General features: G+C 42.6%; 1 protein-coding gene across 1 annotated transcript; it reads left to right on the forward strand.

Annotated features, from left to right (window-relative positions):
- The first annotated feature begins 15424 nt into the window (after positions 1-15424).
- Positions 15425-20005, forward strand: LOC117362864 (protein phosphatase 1 regulatory subunit 3C-like). The gene is made up of 2 exons (XM_033949932.1): positions 15425-15521; positions 18324-20005. Exons 1-2 carry the CDS (start codon positions 15512-15514, stop codon positions 19103-19105), a joined length of 792 nt encoding a protein of 263 aa, XP_033805823.1. The 5' UTR covers positions 15425-15511; the 3' UTR covers positions 19106-20005.
- Positions 20006-20219: the final 214 nt, after the last annotated feature.

Genomic DNA, 20219 nt, shown 5'->3' on the forward strand with positions numbered 1-20219 from the left:
TTATTCAATTTTCTATACCATTCTCCCAAGAGAGCTCAGAACGGTTTACATTAATTTATTCAGGTACTCAAGCATTTTTCCCTGTCTGTCCCAGTGGGCTCACAGTCTAATGTACCAGGGGCAATGGGGGGATTAAGTGATTTGCCCAGGGTCACAAGGAGCAGTGTGGGTTTGAACCTACAACCCCAGGGTGCTGAGGCTGTAGCTTTAACCACCGTGCCACAGGAGAAAGACTAATGTGCACAATGAAGCCATTTTGGAATTACAGAAACAGAACAGCTCTTACAAATGTAGACTGAGATACAGTATATGAAAAGTGAGAAGGCCTTGAAAACTGACTGCACAGGTATAAAAACTTTGTTGAGATGGTGTAGAAGCTGATGGGGTGATGTACTAGAGAGAGAGCTCAGGAGGATGTGGAAGAGCAGATTCAAATAAAGCAACCAGGCATATAGAAGCCTGGGGCTGCAATTTAAAGGAGTCTTAATACAAACATAATACAGAAATTAATGTGGAAACAAAGTCAAAACTGACACCAAGAAATATCCCTCATCTAATCATAACACAAGACCATGGAAACGGCAGAGGGGAAAAGACCTCAGCTGTGCTGTCACTGTGGATATTTTTAATAACCTTAAAATCTCAGTACAAAAAACACATTTTTTAATTTGTACTTTAAATTCTAATTTATGCAAAATATATTTCAAGTGAATACTTATCTTCATGTCAGTGATGCTCCCACCTAAAAAAAAACCCCCATTTAAACCTGACAATAGCTATTGTTTTGCTAACCATTCAGGTGCTTCAGGGATCTTCTTTACACAGTAGTATGATTAACATACATTCTTTCAATTTTCTTCTTATACAAAGGGTCAGATTAGTACAGAAATAGTGTCAACACAAAGAAAGAGAGTTCTTATGTTCTTGTTATTATATCATGGGGCTAATTTTCCAAGCACTTAGACACACAAAGTACCAAAGGTTACTATGATACTTTGGGGCTCGTTTTCAAGACAAATTAAAACGTACATAAAAAGGTACAAAGTGGCATTTGGAAGGTTAAATCGCCAAAATGTTAATATTGCCACTTTCAAAATCTATTTTCTAGACAGTTTTTTCTATGCCTGTTTGTCTGCTGTTGCCTAAATTCCAAGGGGGGGGATTGGAGGTGTGGTTTGGGCGGACTTAGAACCTGGACATTTTATATAAAATGTTTGATTATCGTTGCAAAATGTCCAGGGCACAGTTTGGACGTCTGGGGTTAGACTCGTTTGAAAGTGCTAATAAGTGCTAAAAAGTTACTGGCAGGTCTACAGCAATCGGGTTTTAGGATTGGTAAAACCCGATGCTAAATAGCCAAGCAATGTAAGTGAATCAATCACTTGGCTATTTTGCATGGGTTTTACTAATTTGCATGGCCGGATCGGAAAATGGACGATTGAGGGGAAAAACATGCGGCAGGTTGTTTAGTGAATCAGGTCGGTTAGCAGCAATCATTACAAAACATGTGAAAACAGGTTTAGCAACGATCATTGACTTTAGTGAATCTAGCTCTTAGTGTTGAGAAATTTTTATGTGCCAGTATCACCATAAATTAACCTGCTCAAAATCCTAAACAAAGACCACAGTGAAAAATCGGTCACTCCATTAATAGACACCATACCTGCTTCAAAGTTTGTCAATTAACTTCCTTTAACTCCAGTGGAACTGCCAAGCCTTTTCCTTTAAGATCATGTTGCTTTCAAAACCCCCTACTGCTTTAATAAAAAAGAAAAAATCCACAAAGAAACCTTGCTTGCTTAAGAATTCATCATAGGAAACTTGATTAATACAGTATGACATAGGCGTCAGAACAGGGGGGGGGACATGACCTCCCCAAAAATTGCCCCTCCTGTAGGTCAGGAGGTACGCGGGCTGACTGCCAGCCGCAGCCGTTGCTGTAGCTGCAGGAAGGGAAGGGCCAGGCGCGTGCAGTGAATGCACGCCGCCGGCTCACAAGCCTCCCTCCGATGTCAATTCCTTATTAAGTATGGGAGAAAATGAATTCTAAAGTGAAATAGATATTTAAAACTGATTAAAAAATAAATTTATAAAAAATTTTAAATAAGAAATATTTAACAAAAAAAATTAATGAATTCAAACAGGTTTTTGACCTAAAGATAGTACCCTAAACCCCAAATCGGTGTCTTTCCATTGACTGGACTCCGGGGGTTCTTTGAGGTCTTTTTTACTCTGTTTGTAGGATTATTAATTTTGAACACTAATTCAAGACCTTCACTGATTTTGTTCAGGAGTAGAAACATTACACAAAGGTTTTTAAAAAGCAGTTGAAATTTTGACTGTCACAGTCATACTCAGTGGCATAGTGAGGGTGAGAGGTGCCTGGGGGTGGTGGTGCCCCTTCCCCTCCCACTTCTCCTCCCCCCGCTGCACGTATATCCCCTTTCATTCTCCCTTACTTCAGTGGTGCGAGCAGCATCACCAACTCTGATGTCACTTCCTAGGGGCGGGACCCAGAAGTGACATCAGAGGGAAAGCCGATGCTGGTGCAAACAGCAGGTTGGAGTTGCTGCTCGTGCCGGAAAAGAGCTAGAGGTATGGTGGGGGGAGGGAAGGAGGAGGGGTGCTAGCGCCCCCACCAAGACAGCACTGTGGACTACTGATCATACAGTTTGGTTTCATAGTATGTTTTCAAATAATAATAATAATAACAGCTTATATACCAAAATACCGTGAAGTTCTATGCGGTTTACAAAGATTAAGCAAAGGTACAAATTGATTGACTTTAAGAGGGGAGGAAGAAAGAGGGTTAATAGGACAGGAAATCCATTTTTGAGGAGAGAGTGATCAATAGAACAAGTTAATCGCTATAGAGGGGAGAGAGAAGAGAGGATCAGTTGTCTAGATACTTTAGGAACAGGTGTGTTTTCAGACGTTTCCTAAATTCCTCATAAGTAGTGGGTGAAAGGGGAAATGAAAATTTTTAAAAATTACAAATAAATGCTTTGTAGGAACATTTATTGCATTTCTTCAGGCTTATTGTAGATGACTCTTTTACTGTTTATCATGTTCTTCGGAGTTTTTAATGAAAAGATTTAAATATCCATAAAGCAGGAGAAATGTTATGAATAGTTTGCAGAAATCCCTCCAAGAAACAAGGCAGGGTCTGAGAGAACTAAACACATTTTTACTGCTTAAAGTTCCACTAAAATACTCTCGAGTAATATAATTTTAAAGGAAAATTTCTGAATTTCTAGTATTCTTGCTAAAGAGGATGCAGAGAGGAACAAGGGGAGTCATTTGTCATTTCTTTGGAAGAGTATTTTTTTTTCAGGGGGAGTTATTAATAGGTACAGCTTAGAAACAGTTTCCAAATATAACTTAGTAATGTAGAAACCAGAAGTGGAAAGGATGGGGTCACTGGGTTAAAGTTCTGAGAAGGGCGATAGCTGCATGATCAGTGTGTACATAATGTCCCTTCCAGACGGGATCACATCTCTTTCATAGAAAGTGCTGTAAATGGAGGAAGTCAAAGAAGGCTGTGTATGTTGAAAGCTGATGTGTAGGAGCTAACCATCTAACGTTTGAGAAATCCGATAGTCTGAAATACAAAAAAAAGCACTGTATATAGTTAAATATAATAAAATAGACTCATTAGTCATATAGGACAAATATGATCTAAGGGTTAACATACAGGTAGATCATGTTCACATGATTTATTTTCCAAGGACAAGCAGGATATGATATTCTTACTGATGGGTGACATCATCCAACAGAGCCCACATGGGAATACTCCCAGACTATTTTCTAGAAACGATTTTAAGAAGAAATGGTGAGATGAGGCCCCACCTGGAATACTGTGTGCAATTCTGGAGGCCGCATTATCGAAAGGATGTGCTGAGGCTGGAGTTAGTGCAGAGAATGGCCACCCGGATGGTCTCGGGACTCAAGGATCTCCCATACGAAGAACGGCTTGACAAATTGCAGCTTTACTCGCTCGAGGAGCGCAGGGAGAGGGGGGACATGATCAAGACGTTCAAGTATCTTACGGGCCGCATCGAGGCGGAGGAAGATATCTTCTTTTTCAAGGGCCCCACGACAACAAGAGGGCATCCGTGGAAAATCAGGGGCGGGAAACTACGAGGTGACACCAGGAAATTCTTTTTCACTGAAAGGGTGGTTGATCGCTGGAATAGTCTTCCACTGCAGGTGATTGAGTCCAGCAGCGTGCCTGATTTTAAGGCCAAATGAGATCAGCACATGGGATCTATTCACAGGGCAAAGGTAGGGGAGGGACATTAGGGTGGGCAGACTGGATGGGCCGTGGCCCTTATCTGCCATCTATTTCTATGTTTCTATGTTTGGAAGTGTTACATCGCACTTGTGCACACCTTGTCTGTCTGCCTCTTTCATTCGGGACTCAGGCAGTACATTTGTGTTTCTTAGCTCTCCTTCTGCTCACGCCTTATGTTTTCTTTTCCTCAGAAATTGTTTACTGTGGGTTGAAAGTCTTTTCACTGCTGCACAGGGCCTCTCATCCTAGTATTTTTCACTCAGTTAGGGGTTTTGTCCTTTCTTAAGTTTCTTTATTTATTTTCTGTGGCCTACTAGGCCCTCTTAAGCCTCAGGCAGTTGGACAGGTAAATCATTTCACAATTGAGTTGATTTTGCTTTGGCTGTTTTTGCTGATGCATCTCAGCTGATGCATCTCAGGTTTTAAAAATCGTATTCAGTGCAACAGAACTGTGTCTATCATGGACACTCATAACTGGTGCTTGCAGCACCTAGAACCCAATTATGATTCATCTTTTTATTAATTTAACCACCCCACCACCACCACCTTTTTTACAAAAGTGTAGAGTGGTTTTAGCACTGGCTGCGGCAGTAACAGCTCTGACACTCAAAAGAATTCTATGAGCGTCGGAGCTGTTACCGATATGGCCGGTGCTGAAAACGCTAGCATGGCTTTGTAAAGGAGGGGGTTAGTTCTTTTTAAAATTTCAATTCTGCTTAAAACCTAAGCAGATTACAATACAACAACCATAAAATGTAACACACAGTCTTCATAACAATGACAAAACTACATCAGCTATCCACACATCATCACTCCCTCTTTCAATTATCTAAGTACAGTATATTCTCTTTGTAGATGTCAAGAAGGGGCATCAGAGGTCATGAGAAGCAACATAAAAACATTTTAGCACTGAAAAGTCTGGTCTATCAACACTGGCTTCAGGAGCTGCATCAGACACTGGGGACACATTGACATCAAGAGGACCTCAACCTCCCTTGACATGGATCATCAGTAGAGACTGCCAGGATCAAGCATCCTCCAGCATCTACAGCATCGTACCTCTGTCTAGAGGGACAGGAAATTGTAGAGAGAAAACTTCTGGGCCACCAAAGGCAGCGTGCTCAGCTGACTGCCACTGCTGGTGGCCCAAAGATTGTAAGCGGCAGCCTGCAGGAAAAAAGAGAGAGAGAAAAAGAGAGAGGCATCCACCCATGGGGGAAAAGGGGGAGACATGTTGCACCTGACTGGGGGAAGGGAGGAGTAAAGGAGAAAGCTGCCAAATTGGGGAGGGAGGAAAGAGGAAGATAGACCAGAGAAAGGAAGAGATGCCAGACCATGGGGGAGGGAGGGAGGGAAGCAGAGGAGAGAGATGCCAAACCATGACATCAGTGCTAAGACTGAAAGCAGTTCAACCCATCCTGGAGGCCTGCAGGTGGTTAATGCCAACAAAGCCTTGAGGAGCATTGGGGCCAGTGTACATTGTACTGGTGTCAATCTATGGCCCTTTGAGAAGGAATCTTCCTGACAAACAGTTGTGCGGAGTCCCGCAGGGATCGCCTCTGTCCCCTATTCTTTTCAACATTTATATGTCTACTTTGAAACTTTTCCAACTATCTCCCTTTGAAACATTATACACATATGCAGATAACATCCTTGTCCTTCATGAGATAGATTCAAATCTTACTAACCTCACTGAGAATATAACAGCATGCCTAACGAAACTCCAATCCTGGGCCCTCACTGTACAAATGAAGCTGAATGAGTCCAAAACAAAATTACTTTGGCTTGGCCCAAAATTAAATCAGCTAACCACACTCATTTCATTACCTTCTGATCCCACACTGCAGATTGAATTCTCAAGCAAAGTTTTGGGCATCATTATTGACTCTACAGTACACTTTAATTTAATGACCATCTCAACTCTCTGGTAAAAAAAAAAATGTATTTTTAGTCTCCACATTACATTACATTACATTACATTAGGGATTTCTATTCCGCCTGTGCCTTGCGGTTCTAGGCGGATTACAGTATAGAAAATATCTGGGACATTCCAGTAGAATTACATTTCAGGATAAGAGTAAGTTACAGGAACAGTAATGAGTTATGATACTACAATTTCACAGAAGATAATACTTATTACAGAAGATAATACATATAACAGAAGATAATGCATTTTACAGAGGTAATACATGTCAACTCGATCGGTTAAATCGGGTGTAGTGTAGAAGAATTACAGTACATTCTAGATCACAGATAAAAAGATAATATAGGTGGGTATTTCTGAAGTCGTTGATTGGGAGCTCATTGGGTGGTGGTTAGAGTGATGGGAGATATTTTTTGAACAGTAATGTTTTTATTTCTTTGCGGAACTCTTTTATGTCTGTTGTTTTGGTCAGTAATTTTGAGATGTCAGAGTCTATTTTAGCTGCCTGTGTCCCCAGGAGGTTGTCGTAAAGTCACATGTTGAGAAAAGTGAGATCCTGCTTCCACCAACAACATTTTGCTTTCCTTGTACAATCAATCATTCTTTCCAGGCTGGACTACTGCAACTCCATCTATCTAAGTCTAACTAAGAAAACTCTTCAAAGACTTCAGCAGATCCAGAATACTGCGGCTAGGTTGATCTTTGCAAAAAGTAAATTTGATCATGTTACCCGCTTCTGTCAAAACTTCACTGGCTTCCAGTAATTTCTAGGGTTCACTTTAAGTGTGCCTGCCTAACATTCAAGATCTTGCATGGCATTCTTCCTTCTCTACTTCCACTATCTTGGAATTCTATGAGACCTGACACTACCAGATCCATCCAAAAACTTAAACTATCTTTCCCCTCACTAAAAGGCATTATCTATGCTGGAAAATTAGAGAAATCTCTCTTCTTCAAAATCACTGAGCTTTGGAATAACCTTCCTGCCCTGCTGCGGAATCTGGGCTCCTTCCAATTATTCTGAAAGCATCTGAAAACTTGGCTATTCTCAAAAATGTAAATCTCGCTACCCTCTTTATAATCACTAATTCTTATTTTGTTTTTCCTTCTTTACATTAAAGTTCCTATAAACCGTGCAGAGCTCCATCTCTATGGAGAGGATGCGGTATATAAACTTAAGGTTTAGTTTAGTTTTGGTCCCCCATGCCTTGATAGCTAGGCCTTACCCTGATGTCAGTTATTTGAAGTAGGCAGAGACTCAGATGTCTCCAGTGAAGTACTTTATAAGTCAGATTCAGAGGACTCCTGGGTGTCTGAGGAAGCAGAGGTCTTTTCTGAAGTGTAGCCCCTTGGTCTTCCCTCTAATGAGAGGAGAAAATCTCCCCTTGAGGAATTCTCCTTTGGTTTTGTAAGGGAGATGGCTAAGTTCATCCCATTTCAGTTGGAAACTGGAGGATGAAACTAGCGCAGAGAACATCCTCTGGTTAGGAGGCTGTGACAGTGTCTACGTGCAGAATCTTGAAGTTAGTGCAAATGAAGATATAGGAGACACCTTCTCTGTACAGCAAGCCAACAAGAATGTTAGCTCTGTGTATTGAGTCCAGAAAGCTTCAGGATTTGAAAAGCTTCATTCTCATTACCATTCCATGGTGGTCAGATCTACTCTTAAAAGAGCCAGGAGTATGAAGACACTCCTTGGTGCCCTTGGGGATGGAGGTGAGACCCCTGGAGTCTTCTGAGGAAAAAGGTTTTCCAGAATACTTACATTCTGCATAGTTTCTTACCAGCTCTCAATGAGCAGGTACTTGTGGAACATTGTACACAATGTGGCAGAGTTTGCTGACACTTTGCCCTGGGAGAAGGCTGATGAGCTCCCATCATCAAGTAGCCAAAGAATGAGAGTATGGAAAATACATGATCAGGGCCACACATTCACATCTCATTATTCTTTGGAACAGGATTCATGACACAATTGGTTTGGTCAGTCATAGAAACACGAGAAATATTAAGGCAGAAAAAGACCATATGGCCTGTCCGTTCTGGCCATTCATACCATCCACTCTCCCTTCCTCTTCCTTAGACATCCTATGTACATGTTTATTTATTTAATTTATTTAATTAAGATACAATTCTCTTCTCTTTCAGCAGGAGGCCATTCCATTAAATCACTACCCTTTCCGTGAAAAAATATTTCCTCATATCAGTGGTGTAGCGAGGGTGAGTGGGGCCTGGGGGTGGTGGCGCCCCTTCCTCTTCTCCACCCATGCTATGCTTTCACAGTCACCTTTTCTACCTGTTTGACCACCTTAAGATCATGAACTCATAAACCGGGAGACTCTTCAATAAACTATAAGATCTTCAATTCAAAATTCTTAACACAAAAGATCTTAATATCAAAAATAAATATTCAAATAATACTAAAAATAGTGAATGAATAGTGCTCAGTTAAATTAACACCAGACCACTGGCATTGGTATTACAAAACACATCATCACACTCCTTGCCTGCCTCCTAATGAATAATCACAGAAATATATATACCTGTATACAGTAGTAAATATATATATAATAGTAATTCACTTATCTTGTTGTGAGCTAAAAGATGAACCTTCAAAGAGATGTTAAAATTCACTTATCCAACTGTTGCGACCACAATAATAACTTTGTAAGATGATCCAACTTGCAGGTCAAGGTTTACCAGTGGTTCAGTCTCTCTTAGTGCAACATAAATAGTGTTCAAAAACTCCCACCAAAATTAAATTCAATTCCACATCAAAAAGCAGTTTATCTTCCTCAACACAAACATGTTTCACCATAAGCTTCATCAGGAAGAAGTATAAGACTAAAAAGTAAAGTAAAACTGATGTTAATTCCAAAAACAATCAAATAACCTTAAAAAAAAAACCTTTTAGCATTCCTAGTCAATCTTCACACAGTAAAAGTTGGCTTCCTACCAGGCCACTTTTGATCACGCCGAAATACCACTCTTTTACACAAAAAAGTACTTCACACTCTAAACTGTACTTTTACTAAGGTGCGTTAGGGCATTAACGCGTGGAATAGTGCATGCTGAATTGCCATACACACTAGACCTTAATGCTAGAATGTATGCAGAGAAAATGTTAATTATCATTTATATTCAGGTTTTTTTCAAAGAGGTCAAGGCAGATGACTTTAAAATATGCAGTATCACCTTAAAACAACTATAGAAAAATAGACAAATATAGTGCAAAATATAGACAGAAGATATAAATTCTCAAAACCGACACTTTTTGATCACTAAATGGAAAATAAAATCATTTTTCCTACCTTTGTTGCCTGGTGATTTCATGAGTCTCTGGTTGCACTTCCTTCTAACTGTGTATCCAATATTTATTTATTTCTGCCTCCTTCATGCTTCCTCTCCTCTGGACCTCATTCCCTTCCCCTCCATGAGTCCAGCTTTTCTTCCTCTCTCCTCCACCCCATTAGCAACATATCTCCCTTTCTCTCTCACTGCTCTTCTCTCATTCACACCCTTGCTGGAAAGGGAGTGGGGAAAGAGAAAGGACCAGGGTGCATCTCTCCCAGTGGCGTACCAAGGGGGGGTAAGGGGGAGGTCTGCCCCGGGTGCAGCCTTAGGGGGGGGTGCACAGCCAGCCCAGTCCCTATTGCGCTCCCACCCTCCCAGCGAGAGCAGCAAACCTCCCTCCAGTAGCGTTGGCTGCTTCGCGGCTTTCTCCTCCCTCTGCCGCATCACTGATGACATCATCAGTGACACTTCACCGGCAGGAGAAAACCGCGAAGCAGCCGACGCTACTGGAAGGAGGTTTGCTGCTCTCGCTGGGAGGGATCGGAAAGGTTCACTTGTGGGGGGAGAGATAGAAGGGTCAGCGGGGGTTCAGCTGGGAGGGGGGAGAAGCGGTCTGCCTCGGTGCTCCATTACCTTCTTCGGGCAGCAGCAGCTTTTACAATTCGCTGCTGTTGCTGGCTTCAGGCCTTCCTCTCTGCCAGGTCCTGCCTACTTCCTGTTTTCATGAAGACAGGACCCGACAGAGAGGAAGGCCTGAAGCGGGCAACATCAGTGAATTGTGAATGCTGCTGCTGCCCGATGAAGTTCAGGACATCAGGCCTTGGGTGACAGGAGGAAAGGGAGCAGAGGGGGAGAGAATTGGGGAGAGTGTGGCTGTACCCAACTAGAGGGAATGAAAGGAGATGCCAGGGCTTGGAGGGAAGAACAGACGCCAGGGCATGGAGGGAAGGAGGAAGGTATGCCAGATCAAGGGAAAAGGAAGGGTGAAAGGAAGGAGGAGATGTCAGAGCATGGAGGGGGAGGGAGAGATGGAAGAAAAGGAAAGGAGAGAGATATCGGGAATCAGGGAAGGGAATGATGCCAGACCGTGAGGTGGGAAAGGAAAGAAAGGAGAAGAGAGAGATGCCAGAGCATAGGGGAGGGGGTGGTGACAGAGAAAAACGGAGAGGTGACAGAGTTGAAATCAATCATGTACAAAGGAGAGAAGGGGCACAGGATAGATAGTTTATGGAAGGAGCATAGAAATAGGGAAGATGCCATATGGAAGAGAGAGAGAGAAGGTGCACACTGGATAGAAAGAGCACAGAGGGCAGTGAATGGAAGGGGCGAGATAGAGGGTGAACAGTAGATGGAAGGGGTAGAGAGAGGGAAACAGACACTGAATGGAAGTGTGGGGGAGAGGACAGACAGCTGTTGAATGGAAGTGTGAGGGAAAGGGGGAGCAGATGCTGGTAGGAAGTGGGGAGGAGAAAGAAAAAAAGGGCACATGCAGGATTGAGGGAAGAGGATAGAGTTAGTTACTGGAAGGAGTGAGGGAAAGAGGTGGCAAGCTATAGGTAGACACAGTGAAAGAGGGAAAATTGAAGACTGAATAGTAAAAAAGAATTTAGACAGAGGCAGAAAATAAATTGAGAAGGAAGACCAGGGAAGAACAGGAGGAAGGGAGTGGAGAGAGAGATGCCAGAGCAGGGGGGAAGGAGAGGAGACAGATACCAGACCAATGGGGGTGAAAGGAGAGATGGAAGGGGGAGGCATACTGTTTCTGGAAGGGGCATAGAAGGAGAGAAGATGCCATATAGGGGCAGAGAGATGGCAGACAGTGGATGGAAGGAAGAGAGTAACAAGATGAGGAAAGCAGAAACCACAGAAGACAAAGGTAGAACAAAAATTTTCTATTTATTTATTGCTTTAGGAGACGTGTCACTGTTTCTGTGGTATTGCATTGTATGCAAAGTCCAGCTTCTTGCTGGTTCAATTTAATCTTTGTATATGTATTTCTATTTTATCCCCCTTTTACAAAACTGTGGAGCGTTTTTTAGCGCCAGACGTGGTGGTAGCAGCTCTGATGCTCAGAATTCTATGAACATCGGAGCTGTTACCACCGTGGCTAAAATCCACACTACAGTTTTGTAAAAGGGGGAGGGGCAAGTTTGTAATGACATTCCATACTAGGCGAAGGTGTTTTCTGTGTTCTGTGTGTTCGAAAGACATGTTTTTTGTTAGGATTGATTACAGGATTGATCTGTACTAATCTGGCTTGTTTAGTTTTACAATGGGTGAATTGATTTTGTACTTCTCACTGCAGTATGTAAGATGCTGCCTTTTCCTAGGTACTCATGTGTGACGTGTGGCTTGTTACTAAAAATCATGTTTTTCGTACAGATGGGGAAGGGAGGGTGCCAAAAAATGATGGGCCCCGGGTGTCACACAAGCCAGGTACGCCACTGATCTCTCCCACTTCATCTACTGCCACATCCAACATTTATCCCTCCTTTCCACCAGTCCAACATTTCTTTCTCTCTTCCTCCTGCACGCTTTCTCTCCTCCAGTCTTCATTCCCTCCATGTCCAACTTTTTACTCTCTGCTCTCTCCCCCTGAATGTGACATTTCTCCTTCCCTTCTTTCTACCCTCACCATCCATCTCTCCATGAGCCCAACACTTTCTGCCTCCTGCATGCTTTCTCTCTTTCTCCTCGCCCCTTCTCTCAAGTGTAACATCCCTCCTTCCCACTACCCAGTCCATCTCTCCCAACCCCACTTACATGTTCTCTCACCATGCCCCATTTCTTCCTCTCATCCACACCATGTCCATTTCTCCCTCTCTCATGACTCTCACTCATCTTGCAACAATTTTTCTTCCTTCCCTCCCCCATTCCCACTCACAACTAATATGCTTTCTTCCCATGCACAATCTCACCCTCCCTTCCAGCATGCTGCACCTTTCCTTTCCCTCCCCTTCAAGTCCAGCAGCACCTTTCCCTTCTAACAGGTCCAGCAGCACCTCTTCTCCCTTCCCTTTTCCTCTCTCTTGTCCAGCAACATCTCTCCTCCCCATGTCCAGCAGTACCCCTTCTCACTTCCCCATGTCCAGCATTACCTATTTTCCCTGTCCAGCAGTACCTTTCCTCTCCCTAGCGGCAGCTCACTGTGTGCTTTTAACTTCCACACACAGCTGCCACTAGCATTAGTTTAGCCGTGGTTCCATCAGGCAGCCTCGAGGCCTTTGCTAGGCCGGACCACCTCTGACAAAAGAGGAAGTTGCATCAACAGGGGTGGGCTGGCCTAGTAAAGGCTCCAAGGCAGCAGCTGCATGGAGAAGTTAAAAGTAAGCAGTGAGCTGCCTCTAGGGCAGTGGTCTCAAACTCAAAGCCTGTGCAGGGCCACATTTTGGATTTGCCTCAGAAAAAAAAAAATAGTTAATGTTTTATTAAAGAAATGACAATTTCGCATGAGGTAAAACTTTTTATAGTTCATAAATCTTTCCTTTTGGCTAAGTCTTAATAATAATATTGTAATTGATAGCTAAAGAGACATATGATCAAGAAACTGTTTTATTTTACTTTTGTGATTATGATAAACATACCGAGGGTCTCAAAACAGTAGCTGGCGGGCCGCAAGTTTGAGACCACTGCTCTAGGGAGAAGAGAGGTACTGCTGAGCCGGTGATTCCATCAAGCCTCGGGGCCTTTGCTAGTTTGACTTGCCTCTGATGATGCAACTTCCTCTTTTCTCGGAGGTGGGCTGGCCTAACAAAGGTCACACAGTGAGCCGCTGTTCGGGGAGGGAGGAAGGCTGGGGAGAGAAGACGAGGAAAGCGGGAGATACACAACGGCAGGAGAAAGGGAGACATAAAGCGCCTGCGCTGCATAGATGCGACTGAAGAAGGAAGTTGGGAGACATACAGTGCCAGCGCCACGTACCCCCTACAAGTGGCTCACATACCCCATGTTGAGAAACACTGGAATATAGAATGTAAAAGCAACCACAGCAACGACTTCATTAGCTGAAGCACACTTAAATTCACATTATCTGAAGTAAACTTACATTTGTGGAACTCATTCCCATGGGAGACTATGAAAATGAATGGTATAACAATCCCAGCTGAGCAAATTGTTATGTAAAACTGTTGCTAATTACACAGGACAAGTCCACGCTTACCTATCCTCTGAGAGATGTAGGCCTTCTTGATAACATAGGGCTGTGGTTTCCAATGCACATCCCCTGGGCTGTATGCTACCCCCAAAGTCCTACATTGTGGCCCTCAGTTGTCTGAAATGCTCTTCAAATCCTGTAAATGCATTCATTTTAATCTTGCCTATTTGATACATTAACTGCAATCAATTTATTCAGTGTTAGGTGTCTCATTTATTAGAATGTGCTATTACTGGCAATCCAAAATAAAGTGATTAAAAATATATATATATCCTTGAAGTGTTGTAGAATCAATATTAGTATTTAATTAATATTTAATACCCGGTCTGAACAATCAGTTTATAAAATCAGTAGTAGGACTGGTAAGTTTGAAATCTTTTGGTAGCCTTCCAAACTTTCTTGTATTTGCACTGCAATCTTTTACATGAAAAAAGTTGGAGTCCACTAACAAAGGGCACATGAGTGCGATATAGGGGTTGTCATCTTAATATAATGAGGCATCTAATTTTGAGATAAAATCTGATGTAATGGTGTATTATTATTAAATGGAAATTGTCTCTCCTTGTGAGACTGGGTGTCCGAGATGAATCAGGTTTTTTTTTCCAATCTTTATTGATTTTCAAGTAGTAACAGTGCAATACATATGCATCTGAACTATAACAAATCAAGAAAAGCACTTTGAACTTACAAATATTTGAAAGTAATCTTTCCCCCACCCCCTTTATTTAATCAATTATATAATGCAATTATTCTTCCAATAACCCACTTATTTAAAGTAGTAATACATTCCCACCCCCCTCCCTCCCACTATGGATGTGTAAGGAAATCAGAGAAAAATTTAAGAGAAATGACAACTATATAGAAGCAATAAAAAAAATGCTGATGGGTCCCACACCAAGTTAAATACATTACTATGCCCCAATATCTCAGCATTCATTTTTTCATATTTGTAACTGGAGCATAAGTTCGCCCACCAAAAAGGGAAGTTCAGGCAGATGAATCCGTTTTATTAGTTTGGTTAGATGTGCATATTGATGGAGTATCCCTACAGTAGAAACACGTTGACAAATAAAGGACAAATGGCCCATCCAGTCTGCCCAACCGCAGCCTCCATTATCTATCTCCTTCTCTCTAAGAGATCCCACGTGCCTGTCCCACGCTTTCGTGAATTCAGACACATAATTAATGCACTTGGATGGTCAGTTTTTCCTGTCTGTAGATCAACATGGGTTAAATGAATGCTTGTCTTTGCCTGTAGTTGTCACGCTGTGTTATACCCGTTGCACACCGTTTGTGTCCTGCTCTCCCTGATTTGTTCTGCGTGTCTGTCCCCGCATGCTCCAGACAGGCTTGTTCACGGTCAATCTTTTCTCAATGCTGATTGGCTGCAGGTGAGTGACCACGTGGCAGGGGAAAGTTTTTTTTTTTTTTTTTCCCCAACTTTGGGCTAGCGCCCGGCATCTCTATCATTGTAGTGGTTACCGGGAAGATAGGAGACTAAGGAGAGCGAGATACTCGTAGCAGGTATGATTTTGGGATTTCGCCTCGCTTCTTCCACGTTGCCGAAGTAAACCGTAAATAGACTTGCAGGATAGAAGAACATGGAATGAATTACGGAATTGAGGGACGCAAAGGAGTGTGGATGGGGGTAGCAGAGAATGAGACGAATCGGAAATGGAACGAAAGCATTACGTGGACTGGTGTGGCATGGGGGTAGCTTTAGCTTATAGGGCGGTATGGTTTGCAAGGTGGGGGAGGGGGCAATTAGATCATGGGCCGGTATTTTTTTTGCAGGGTGTAGTGGGCGGGAGGGGCGGCGATCAGAGCATGGGCTGGTATAGTTTGGAAGATGGCGATCGGTATGGTTTGTGGTTTTTTGGGGGTGGGGGAGATCAGAGCATGAGCTGGTAGATTTAGTGTGCGAGTACTTTCTCTGTATTTAAATTCTCTTATAGTATTTTGTAAATATTTTTATAGCTTAATTTCAAAATGTATCTCTTGGCAACACATGTAAAATTTTAATGTTAATAAAGCAATCGGAATGTGTTTGAGTAGCATGTGGGTGCACTACCAACCATGAGTTGGAAAAAATGTGCATGGGCACATTGACAGATTAATGATTTAAGGCAGGTCTGCCTTTGCTCAGAATCACTCTCAGAAACATAAGCCCTGAACACTGCTGAGCTGGAGTCGCTCTGGTCTTGATCAGCATCTGTAATGCTCTGCACAGAGCAGCAGGTTCAACTGAGTAGACCAGGTGGACTATGTGGCCTTTATCTGAGTAAACTGGACTGTGCTAGGAGCTTGCAGACGTTTGACCAGGTGTGCAGTTTAGTTCTGGAGGTTTTAGCATTTATATAGTGTATACAGTTGCTTTTAAAATTTACCTGTTTTTTTAACATTTATTTTTAAGCATTTATATAGGACTTTGCATCAGAGTGTAGTACAAGAGTTTCTGAATACCAAATAATTTAAATGATAATGGGTCAATATTTTGGTCCTTGGCAATCGCTGTATTTCTATACACTAGCACAATGGTCTTTGCTAATTTTTAAGTTGGGGCAGTTTTGAGTCCAAAAGAGCTGAAGGAGAGTCAACAAATATCTTCCTACTTGGAGCCACAGACACCAACCAAAGTTTCTCAATTTCCATTCCCACCAGAATGCTTGGCCTCAGTCACAAATGCAGACCCACAAACTAAAAGTACTAATGTATACAAACAAAACCCTAAGATGCCAGACTCTACACAAGAGAAATAGAAGGAAATTCATTTATTCCTGAACAGTTCAATATATAAAGACAACAGAGGCAGCCTTTACTATTGGTTCTCAACTTCCTGTTCCCCTTACATTCCATCATTGTCATTTGAAGGATGAGTCCCTCTTGTTTGATCATTCTAGATTAAGGGATGCCTGGGTTTGAGACCTAGCTGTGGAATTGCCTGAGGATGTGATCTTACAGGTAATTCGTAGACTGCCTACTTTTTGAAAATAAACTACATTTTGGGAACATTATAAATTAGTTTGTCGTTTATATGTCTCCCCTAAGCGGTCTTACCTCTCTGGGTTCTGTGAGTCCGCTGCTTGCCTTGGTTACCAGGACCCTGAAGCAGGCTTGGACCATATGTTCTGGACATGTCCCAACAGTCGCTCTTTTTGGAATGCTATATTTCTTTTTGTGGAGCATATTTGGACCATTACTATTTGACGTTCGCCTTTGTCTCTCTTTGGAGCTGTCCCGCATTACTCTCCAAGAAAACGGGGGGCAGCCAGCTTCCTCAGGTGGACAGTTCTTATTGCCTTGAAATGTATCCTGCTTAAATGGCTCGACGGAGAGGCACCGGATTATTCCCTCTGGCAGTGTAGGATGATTACCTTGCTGATGTGGGAGCGACGAGATATACGAGACTTTTCCTCCCCTACTGGGCGCTCTTTCCAATGTACTTGGGAACCTTTTTGGACCACTATGACCCCTCTAGCTCGCAGCAGATTGCTTAATTGTTGATATTCTGTTTTGCTTCCTTGTTCTGCTACTTTCTGTCTGTCTGTCTGTTTCTTTGTATTACATAACCCCCCCCCCCCCTTTGGGGACTATATATGGAAGGAGGACCGGGGTTTAGGGGTGGGGGGGATGGTTGTTTGGGGATTCGGGGTTACTGTGGTAGTGTTGGTTATATGTTAAAATTTGAGCTTCGCTTTTCTTTCTGTTCATTGTACGGATGACTTTTTGTTGAGCTCAATAAAATATATTTGAACATAAAGACAACAGAGGTAAATTTTCAAAATTGCCATATTTCAATCTCTAAATTGAAAATAAACATTTTTTTCTAACTTTATCTGGTGATTTAAATTTTCCATCAAACCATTTTACATTTTTATTATATATTTTTTTAAAAATGCTTGAATTGATGAAAGCGAATAAGTCAAATAACAGACCGCTTAACTTAAGCCCACACAATTGCCACCAAAAACTTTAAAAAGAGGAGGAAAAAGCCTCAGAACCCAACCTCCACCATATAGAGATCAGGTGGAAGAAATCTTAGGGTAAAACATCTAATGGGAATAAAAAAAAAATCTCATGAAAATAGATGTATGGGCTTCCTTGCATTGCACAGAGCCACCAACAAAAAAATCACAGTGCTTATCTATACAGACGATCTATTACACCAATTATAGCCAACGTTTCACATTCATAGCTGCCTCAGGGTGTGAATAAGCTGAATACAGTTACTCGGGCAAATTGCAACCTGTAAACTGTATATTATTTACCTGTGTGTTAGATCCTTATTATGTGTTGAATTAGGATAAAAACTATAACTATGGCAAAGTGTAACCTATTAACTGTATATTATGTATGTTAACCTGTAACCCGTTCTGAGCTCTTTGGGGAGGACAGGATACAAAACAAAATATAATTAATTAAATCCAAATGTAGTTAATCCATCATAAAATATTCATCAACATGTGCACATAACAAATAGATATAGGATATGTGTACCTGTATTTCAAAAAGCATGATGAACGTGATGTCTTTCTGCTTGACAAAAAGCGGCCGTGGTATGCCATTTATCAAGCCTGAAGTAATGCAGAATCAGCATCCCCTGTTGACTTTAGAGTTAATTTTCCTTCTGTTAACCCTTTCCTATTCCTGTTCTCTTCTAGGTGTGGAAGTTGCAGCCACTGTCCTGCTTTGTACAGGGCTTCAGCCATGCCTGGAGACTTTGCCCTGCATGATCTGCCTGAGCCCACCTCCTTGCCACTTGCTTCTGACATGCTATGAGGAGGAACAGAACTCTAGCAAAGAGAAGCCTCTGCGCCCTTGTCTGCAGCACAGAACTACAGAACCGGAGGTAGCTGCCCAGAAGAAAACTACAAAGTGGGTGTTTTTTGCAGATTCTTTGGGTCTTGCGCTCACTTCAGTACACCACTTCTCCGGGGCAGATGAAAACAACTCTGAGCTACAGCTTGTCCTATCTAAACTGCAAAACTTGAGGCTTCTGACCCCAGCCCCAGTCAGGTCCTACGTGCTGGGCTTCCACTCCCCTGTCTCAGATTACCTAGACTATCGGAGACGCTTGAAGCAGAACAGGGTCTGTCTGGAGCATTGTCTGATCCAGGGCCGGAACCTAACAGACACTGTGCAAGTGCAGAATGTGGCCTTTGAAAAAAAGTTTCAGGTGCACATCACCTTTGACTTGTGGCAGAGCTTCCAGGACTTCCCATGCTGTTACTTGCGGCCCTACTGTGGTGGCATGGACACAGATGTCTTCTCCTTCCATATCCCTCTTTCTGCTGAGCCCAGCCTACAAGACCCTGCACACTTCTGTATCTCTTTCCACTGTGACAAGGGATGGTTCTGGGACAATAGCAAAGGCCAGAATTATCCCATCCAATTGGCTGAAGACCAGGGACCCCTGCCTTCTCCAACTGGCCAAGCTGGATGATTTGTGACAATCTGGGCCCTTATTGGTAGGAGGAACCTGTAGTCGGGAGTCTATGAGCTTCAAGTCAGGAATTTGGGTGTGAAAACCTCTTACTAGAGGGAGGAGGGTGAGCAACTTGCAAATTCTATTTTTAGGGACATTTGTGGGTGTATGAACTATGTTTTAATGGCTATAGCATGTAGGCATGAGCACATGCTGCTGTAGTAACCAAACAGAAATTCTGTCTAAAAGCAGAATAACTGCTTTATGTGGACAGAGTTGAGGTGTTATTTATCTCTGTATTTAAAAAAAAATTAAATCCTTTTCATGGAAAAGGTGATAAATGCTTGCAGTGGCCTCCTAGCAGAGATGGTAGACTATTCCCAGTTAGGGGACTGAATATTGCTGCTAACCACCTCTGCACAGTGCTGAGGTTGTGTGATCGTATTTTGTTTAAGCTGAAAACTGTAGCATGCCATTACAAGCTACTTTTGTGTGTGTATTGGTGGACCTAGCATTCCTCCAGGTCTACCTGGCAAGGGGATCTCCTGGATCAGATCTCTGCCTATAACCATGAAATTCAGGGATAGGGTGGGGCTCTGCCTGGCAGCTCTTGGACAGCAGAGATTGGAGCACGGTGCAACAGGCCAGTGTAATGCGACTCTGCAAGCAGGGTGCAGAAGTGGTAGCATAGCAGAGCTGGAAAATAACTAAAACAGAAAATACTGACTGAAAGTGTTCCTGTGTCTCGGGGACCTCATTTTGGAATTTGATTCTCCTGGCTGTGAGAGCTGAGGATGAAACTGTTATTGACCGACTACATTCCCAGCTCGTTGCTAAGCTTTATCATTGCGTTGATGCTGAAAATTGGGGCCTCTTCAAGTGAAAAGGACACTGGACAGAGGTCTGCCAGACTAAGCTTGGGTCTTGGGGGGGGGGGGAGGGTGAGAATAGAGCCAGGGGGGTTGGAGATTAAGTTTGCATTTGTGAGCAGCCTGCAGGTCTTGTTCTTTCTACTTACAGGAAAATACAACTCTTATCAAATTTAAGGTGATGCTAAAGACATTCCTTTTCTGCGATGCCTTTGTAACCTAATCTGTCCTTTTAAGGACAACTTAGTTTTAAGAAATATTTC

This window comes from Geotrypetes seraphini, chromosome 6 (assembly GCF_902459505.1).
Source record: "Geotrypetes seraphini chromosome 6, aGeoSer1.1, whole genome shotgun sequence".
Classification (NCBI taxonomy): Eukaryota; Metazoa; Chordata; class Amphibia; order Gymnophiona; family Dermophiidae; genus Geotrypetes; species Geotrypetes seraphini.